Source organism: Ambystoma mexicanum, chromosome 5p, assembly GCF_040938575.1.
Source record: "Ambystoma mexicanum isolate Mex_15411 chromosome 5p, UKY_AmexF1_1, whole genome shotgun sequence".
NCBI classification, from domain to species: Eukaryota; Metazoa; Chordata; class Amphibia; order Caudata; family Ambystomatidae; genus Ambystoma; species Ambystoma mexicanum.
This window is the reverse complement of record NC_090930.1, coordinates 242,654,135-242,662,943: the sequence shown is the minus strand read 5'-3', so window position 1 is coordinate 242,662,943 and position 8,809 is coordinate 242,654,135. Positions and strand designations below refer to the sequence as shown.

Genomic DNA, 8,809 nt, shown 5'->3' with positions numbered 1-8,809 from the left:
TTGTAGCAGTTAGCATATGTTGCTGAATCTATGCACAAAGCATAATAGGTGCGTAAAGTGTGTGAGTTTGCTAAGGGACTGCATGGTCTGACAACCCCTTAAGGAATGGATGAAAGGTGTGGTTGAAAGGAACCGAATGGTACTGGCTTATCATTCACTCATCAATCCACATCACCATTTTAGCTCAACAATCTATTAACGAGAGAACGCAATGCCATTTTTTGATCAATGACATATTTGACCAATGGCGTGTCATGAGACTGTTCATTTTATGACCACATGAAGATCATGTAGCACTCATTTGAAAGAAGAAATCAGACCTTGTTGATCATAATTAAAGATGGAGGTTATGGCAGAACCCCAGCTCACTTTGCACGTCACTGTCAGATTACCATCGGCCCCCTTAATTAGGGCTTTCAGTAAATTCTCTGAACATGCACTAAAAGCTGGAATAAAAGTTACCATGCTCTAATTGAGAATCATTATTTATTTAGTACCATGGTATGCCACTGGAACATTGGAGCACTTGACCTATCTCTATCCGCTCTTCTCCTTCCTTGGCCTCATTCCAATCTTCTCTAAAAACTCATCTATTGTCCTCCAAATGTCCTTCCCATTGCATTGATTTTTCGCCTATCATTTATATATATTATATTGTACCATCTCTTTTTGCTCAGTGCTTTGGCGAAATCACTGTATAATTTAAATACATACAAATACAAATACAATGCTACACTTGGAATGCCCGAAAAAGGCTATGGCCTGGCGTACCAGTTGCCAAGTACAATATGGTTCTCCCAAATATAAGGTCTTTTTATGAAATCCTTAATGTGCCTCCCTCCCACATGTGATTTAAAGAGTTCATAAGGGGGCGGTCCGTAAATGCCACTGGCAAATATGGCTGTGGCGGCATACCATTATTCTTTTTCTATCCAGAGTGAAGGCTCCTGCCTTCCCCTCTTACCTCTCACTCCCCAAATAAATCATATACATTCTTGAGCATTACCCCATATAGTGGGAGAAAGTAAATGCCACCTTTGATATTTTATACCAGCAGAAACTTGCCTCCTCCTGGCCTGATATGCAGACAAGCATTAGCATCTTGTAAGCACTGGTCCTAGTGGGGTGGGGGCGGTTGGGAGCAGTGTGCCGCTAATTCTTAACTTGTGCTGTTCCTATACTTTTATTTAAAAAGAAACCAATGGTTTCTCAGTAAAATAAAAAGAAGTTAAAACCTGCACTTTCAGTGGACTGCACTTAACGTTCCCTTAAACAGCAGGCACATTTTTGTAGGGGCTTGTGGGGGGCGTGGCAATGGGGTTTGTGGGGAGCGGGGAGAGGCCAGCAGTTAACATAGTCCCACTACTTCTTTTCGGGCCCTTTGATCACTGGTATAATGCAGGCAGTTCTAGAATGGCACATGTTTTCAGTGAGGGGTGTCCACGGAGCTGGTGATCAATACCACGTTGAGATCATACCATATAGCCAGGTGTTGATTGTCACTTACAGAAGAGATATATTTTCAGTGCAAACAGTTGAATGCAGGGTGAGTATCACAGCGCTTTACATAGCCTGCCCCGACGTCGCCTTCCATGTTTTGGACGGTCAGTAGCGGAGGAATCAGAAGCCGAGACACTGGGTATCGCTCTGTTCAGTCCACAATCCCCGGTGTACCCCATTATTAGAACAAGGGAAACACTTTTGATCAATATTGACATTGTAATGACCTCATAAACAAAACGCGCACATGATCACTGGTGAATACGAATAGTCATAGAAACGGAGTCTAATTTATTAAATAACTCTGGTATTATTTACCTTTATTATTAATTGTTTCATTCTAGCTTATCGCAAAGGATAAACGAAAAATAACATCGAATCTGGAGCGATATATGTGTCTTAACGTAGAGAATGCTATGCAGTTTTTTCTGAGCTAAGAAGATACAGTAACCCACTGGCGCCCTACAGCACACAATTAATGAAGGAGAGGGGACTTTGCAGTTGAGTGTCCTGAACTCCTCAAGCGGCTGTACGCTTGTAAAATGTTCAACACCGGCACGCAGGAAGGAACAAGCTCCACCGTCATTTTTTTTTCCTAAAGGATTTAAATAAACAATAATAAAATACCATCTTTTGTCACATTTAAAGGCAGTTGGATATGTTTTTTTTTCTTTTTTCCTCCTTATTTACATATACAGAGTTCTGATCTAAAAAAATCAATACCATAAACCATTGTATGTTTAAAAACAGGCAGTCTTTGGTGACGCAAAAGGCAGGGAATTTGCTTGTCTGTTACCTCCTGCCTATTTCACTCTGTCTCATGAAGTGAATGTTGTTGGCACTGTCCGAGAGTTCCAGATACTGCTCAACCGAGAGAACAAAATATCCGTCATAGCCTTGCACTCTGCCGGTGCTTAGAAGCTGCTGTTTCTCCCCCTCAGTCCAGGCCCGGATGCCCTCCTCCCCTTCTTGCAGCCGCCTTTGCTCTTTAGTCCAGGCCTGGGCCACTGCCCGCTGCCTGGCCATTTCCAGGACGTGGTTCTTTTCCTCTTCAATGGTTGTCCCATAGCGAACATTGAAGCATAAGGTGCCATGCTGGAGTTGTATATCCGCGAACCTTCTAGTCCTTCCGTTCACCACGGAAGTCATCTGGGACACCGTGACGTTGACGCCGTTCTCCAGAATGCGTCCTCCTCCAGTGTTGCCAATAAGAGCTAGGTCCTCTTCCAGAGAACCCAACTTAATGAAGTAATGAGTATCCCGGCCTTCAATCGTAAAATGGAGGCTTTCCAAGTAGTAGGCATTGTTGAGGATGGCCGCAATACGCCTACTGTCTTCGTTTGCCACGCCAATTACATCAGCGGTCACAATACTTTCCTTAATGGCAAATTTGATACCTTTTCCAAAAACAGAAGGAATGGCCCCGAAGCGGGGTTGCTTTCCTCCAAGGCACCTTTCACCATTGTATTTGGGCGCCATGGGAAGTTGATCCAGAGAAATAAAGTTCCTCAGTTGTTTCTGCAGCTCACACTGAATTCCCAGGATGGTCTGAAAAAAAACAACAACAAAAAAGAGTTAAATATGTGTACATCACGTTCAATTCCTTTGCTTGTCCCTAAATACATTTCTCTATTGCATCCTTTCAACAACACTGAACAACGAGAATCAAAGAACTGAGTTTTCTTGTGCATTTTTTCATAAGTTTAACTAATCTTCAGACTCTGTGTGAAGTTAGCATATGCTCCTTTTATATAGTTGGTTTTAAATGTTACACTTCCAGTTTACCTACAATACTATGAATGTTTTTTTTTCAAACCTTCTGGGTCACACTTAAAGCATCCTTAGAGCTACTTTTGTGAACAAGATCCATACAGCAGTGCTTGGTTAGAACATTTTGCTTTACTAATAGGCTATTCCAGGACTGCAATAACTGTTTTCAATGAGGATCAATATGTGTCTTTATTGGTCATTAATTACTCTTCAGATGAGGTGGCCCCTGCACCATGCAAACCCTTGTCTAGATAAAGAGAAATGCTTGCTTAACATTTCTCAAGTTTTAATCAAGCAGGTGAAATGTTTAAATAACAGTTCCAATATAGTGATATTTATTTTTCTCTTACAATCAGTTAATGTGTGCTTTAAGCATGGAGTAAGCAGATTATAACATTCTCTCACTGTTCATTAATTTGCATTTATTAAATCATTGGAAATATTTTTATTACATTCTACATGTTTATTTCACTTCCTAAAAATCCGCTGATAAGCAGCATTAAGCATTTGCTTGCCATTTTCATATCAGCATGCAAGCATTATATAATTTACATTTTCCAGCACTGTATATGTCTTAGTAGGGCTCAATAGATGCTGCATTTAGGCATTCTGTAACAGTTTGATTGTTTAGTCAATGCTTAAGAGAGACCTTTCATAGTCATGTTGACTATGGACACTCTTCCTGCATCCATTGGAGCTTAAAGTGATGATTTTCCATGTAAAAAATTGTTCCGCATGCATTTCCTAATACATTCAGTTCCATAATCTGTATCTGATGATATATTTTGATTAATTCTAAACCTTCCAGCTGTAAGATCTTTTGTTTGCTATAGTCACCCTGAGTCAGAAGGGTATGCCCAGAAGCGAGTCCCGTGCCTGTTGGGCCTAGAGACCCAAGCTACCCCTCACCCATGAGGCCCAACAAGGCTGAAACATGTCTGAGGATGCTTTTGGTCTTGTGCAAAAGGGATGTGACTAAATAGTTCAGCCTGGACCGCCCCTTTTGAGGTGGAACCAAGCCTGATTTGCATATGGTCTTTCCCCTTTTGTAATGGCTTGGCAGGTGAAGAACGACGGTCTGGAGGGTTGCTCGGAGCAATGCCTGAGGTTAAGATGAATTCTCAACCTTCCAGCCATCACCTTTTTTAATTTGCTATTTGACTATGAAAGCGAAGACATTGTGCTACCTAAGCATAATATGTTCAGTTATTACAAGAAAAGGTAATACAACTTGGATCTTGGGTCACTATCAGAAATATAATCCAATTCTAATTTTAGGCAAAATGTCAACTACTCTGAAAATGAAGCCAGGGGGTAAAAAGGAAAGAACTGCCTTTCAGCAGTCACAAGGTAAACAAAGACCTCCTAAAAAATGTCCAGTTTACCTGGAGTAACAGCAAGAAGTGCGTGAATATATGATGCAAATTCCTCCGAGTCGAACGAAGGGGATGATGACTAGGTTGCAAACCATTTGAACACAGGAGTTGCCCCCTTTCCCCCCATCGCAACAGGAGCGATAGGGAGATCAGTGGGATGGGAGTCGACACCAAGGGTAGACATTATGCCCGGAGAAATGTAAAAAGCCCCCAGACAATAATGCCAGGAACAATCTAAAGGCGGAGTGTCCAGAGCGATAGGTGAGTAAGAAAGTGGCAGCTGCACGCGTTCCGGAGGTATGAAGTCAAATTCAATTGGTCTAGCATGGTTGCATATCATTTTCTAAATTGGTTGGAAATATTACCAGATGTGCAGACAATGGCAGTGATAAAGAACTGTAGGTAGTACAATCATGGATTTATCATGAACGAAACACCTTTGAGTTATCACATCAAAGAGTAGCCCACGGTGCCATTTTCTATCTATTGTGCATGGCGTTAAAGTGCTAAAATTGACCGAATAATGTAAATGAACGGTGCTAATGATGGTAATAGTTATCATTGTAATTGCATTGCAAGTCTGCTGTGGTGGTGCCGTTGTAAAAGCATAGATAGCTTGTTGCATGTTGGTAATGAGAGGATGCTGACAATTCTCCTCTACAATGTAGAAACGATGTGTGCCGATAATAACAGCGATGTTGAAGAAAATGAACAGTCGACAAAGTGAAATTCAAAAGATCATGCACACTGGTAAGATTTTCTTTTTTTTGCATCATTAATTCCAAGGACACAGAAACACACTAACAGAATTCAGATATATAGGAACGAGGAATAAAGATACAATGAAATCCAGGTGGAGGTAGCATGATAAATTAAATGCACGCAGCCGGACAGGCTGATTCCGAGTCTTGCATGCGGGAGGTGTCACTTCCGCCAGGTCTAACCTGGAATATAATAGACATATAAAATTATTACAAGTGTATACTTTGATTTTTAGAATGTACACCCATTCATGGGTCAGATTCATCTAGATACACAGTTTTTTTTTAACTAGGATTTTGTAACTAGGTGGGAGCACATCTTAAATAAATCCTACTAACAATTGAGGAATTAGCAAAATCAGTTAACAATCTACAACAGTAAATAGATGAGGTAACAAAACAGTTATCCAAATTGAAAACAAAAACCGAATTGGAAAAAATTTTGGAGGACACTAATACTAAACTTGAGGGATACAGAAAGGATATTGAACAAAGGAAAATCAGGAAATTCAGAAGGGATACATTGGACTATGCGAGAGATATTGTCTACACTTGGCAAGAGTTTTACTCTAATAATAGGACTCCACAAAACCGACCACCTAGACAACCCCAGCAGCCAAATAACAGCGACAGCAGTGAAGTCACAAGTGGTGAATTGGAAGACAGACCTACGACAAGACCAACAAGAGAACAAGAAACTGGTGGTATAGAATCCATACGAGAACCTACAGCAGGAGCATCAACACACACTCCACAGATTCCTTTTTTAGGAGGCACAAGACAAGAAGAGGATAGAAGAAAACTGCGACAAAAAAAGAAATAGACAGAAATTTGGTGATAAACATATCCTCCAAACCTCTTACTACGACCCAACTAGAGACATTAAATCTAGGAATCTCATTCATACCTACCAACCAAACCTCCTTTTTTGAGGAAGAAGTAAACCTGTTGAAATTAATACGAAAAATGGAACTGAAAGTGTTTTTTAACAACATTGAGGATAATTTACAACCAGTAAATAAACATAAATACTTGGAACTTAAAAACAAAAGTAACTTCCATCCACAAGTGAATCATCCACTAATTAATTTATTCAAACAAAAGACTACCAAGGATTTAAAACGTATTAAATATGAACCACCAAAAACCAGCAACATCCGTAAACATCAACTATTGGTGATTAAACAGTTAGCAGAGGATAATACTTTGACCTTAAAACAAGCCGACAAAGGAGGTGCCTTAGTGTTAATGGACACTAATGTATACAATACAGGATGTTTGAAACTTCTCAATGACATCAAGACCTACTTACCACTAGATGGTGACCTGATTTTGAACATTAAGGACCTTATCAAAAATGTAGTTGACAAAGCTATGGATATGGATTGGATAAGTGAGAAAACAGCTGATTTCCTTATACAGAAACACCCCGTGACCCCAGTGTTCTATGGGTTACCGAAGATACATAAAAACAAAGAAGATCCACCATTTCTACCAATAGTAGCTGGAACAGACAGCATATTTCAACCTTTTGCAATTTACCTGGACACTGCATTACAACCTTCAATACAAAAAACCATGACATACCTAAAGGATACCACTCACTTTCTGGGTATAATTAACACTTTAAACTTAGTGGAGGAAGAACGTATCTTGTTCACAATGGACGTCAATAGTCTTTATAATTAAATCCCTCACAAAGATGGCATAGAAGCCATGCAATAGTTTTTACTTCGGCATTCAGATGTACATATACAAAAAGTTTTTGCAATTGAACTGATAAACATCATCCTCTATAATAATTACTTTAGATATAATGGCCAATACTACCTACACATTTCTGGAACATCAATGGGCTCATCAGTGGCCCCATCGTATGCAAATATTTTTATGCACCAGTTTGAGCTCAAATTTGTATTAGAAAATCCACTATGGAGAGACAAGATCAAATGCTGGAGACGCTACATAGATGATATTTTTGGGATTTGGCATGGAACTGAAAGTGAACTTGTGAAATTCGCAGAATCTCTCAACAACTACAATGACAGAATTGGTTTTGCCATGGAGATAGGAAGACCGGAGGTGAATTTTCTTGATGTCACAATTGAACGCTCAGGTACAACACTCAAGACAAAGATATATAGAAAACCGACAGATGTCAACAGTTGCCTTCATCATAGCAGCTTCCATCCTAAACATCTAAAAGAAAACTTACCTTACAGTCAACTACTAAGACTAAAGAGGATAACACCAGATCAATCTACTCTTCAGAATGAATATGATATCATGAAACAGAGATTCCTTGAAAGAGGGTACCCAACAGAGACGGTGGAAAAAGCCATAGTCAGAACCAACTTACAAGAAAGACAAGACCTCCTCCAAGGGAATACAAAGAAGGAAAGCAAAAATCTAATACATAAGTTAAAGTACTCAAGCCAAAGTTTCCAAGTCAAAAGGATCATCTACAAAAATTGGGATATCATACAGACAGATAATACTTTAAAAGAACTCTTTCTAGATCCCCCTATGATGGCATACAAACGGGGTAGAAACATCAGAGACCAACTGATTAAAGCAGAAAAACCAAAAAGAACAACACAGACCACTCATACGAAGCAGAAAAAAGGTACATTCGCCTGTTTACACTGCCAACATTGCAATAATATCATAAAAGGAGATCAAGTGAGACACCCCAACACAGGCAAAAAAATAAATTTGAAAGACTACGCAACATGTGATACCAAAAATGTGATTTATGCAATTCGTTGTCCCTGTGGAAAATATTATGTTGGAAAAACTAACCGGAAAGTAAAAGAACGGTGGACAGAACACAAATCCTCCATAAGAACAAAAAATGTGAAGTCACCGGTCTACAGACATTATCGAGATGAAAAACATACCATTTCACAAATGAGAATGCTAGTTCTTGAAGTGGTCCACCCACTCTCAAGAGGAGGTGATCTCCAAAAAATCTTAGCCCAAAGAGAGTTGTATTGGATACAAAAACTAGACGCCATGTACCCCTTAAGGTTAAATGAGGAATACTATTTGGGTCCATTCTTGTGAGCTTGTATACTTATCTGGAAACACAGCCATGGTACCTCTTCTCTTATTTTTTGATTCCTTTGACCACCCCTGATTTTTAATACCATACAGTTTTTTAATATAATTGATTTTCAATAAGTTCCCTAAATTGTAGCATGTCCAACTACATGTTGTTACCAAAGAGGATGAAAACCCTTCAAATTCTGGGTTCAAATGGAATATAATAGACATATAAAATGATTACAAGTGTATAATTTGATTTTTAGAATGTACACCCATTCATTGGTCAGATTCATCTAGATACACAGTTTTATTTGTGTTCTGATACCATTTTTTGAAAAATGCATGGGAGTCTCT

The 8,809-nt window shown here is 39.3% G+C and overlaps 1 protein-coding gene across 4 annotated transcripts in view; it reads right to left on the bottom strand.

Moving 5' to 3' along the window:
- Positions 1-1,787: 1,787 nt before the first annotated feature.
- The window catches only part of TENM1 (teneurin transmembrane protein 1), a 2,006,416-nt gene continuing 1,999,394 nt past the window's right edge, over positions 1,788-8,809 (bottom strand). For all 4 annotated transcript variants that reach the window (XM_069612654.1, XM_069612656.1, XM_069612655.1 and 1 more), the window contains one exon: positions 1,788-3,048. In XM_069612654.1, the coding sequence (XP_069468755.1) occupies positions 2,293-3,048 (756 nt within the window). In that variant the 3' untranslated portion in view covers positions 1,788-2,292. The remainder of the gene's footprint in view (positions 3,049-8,809) is intronic.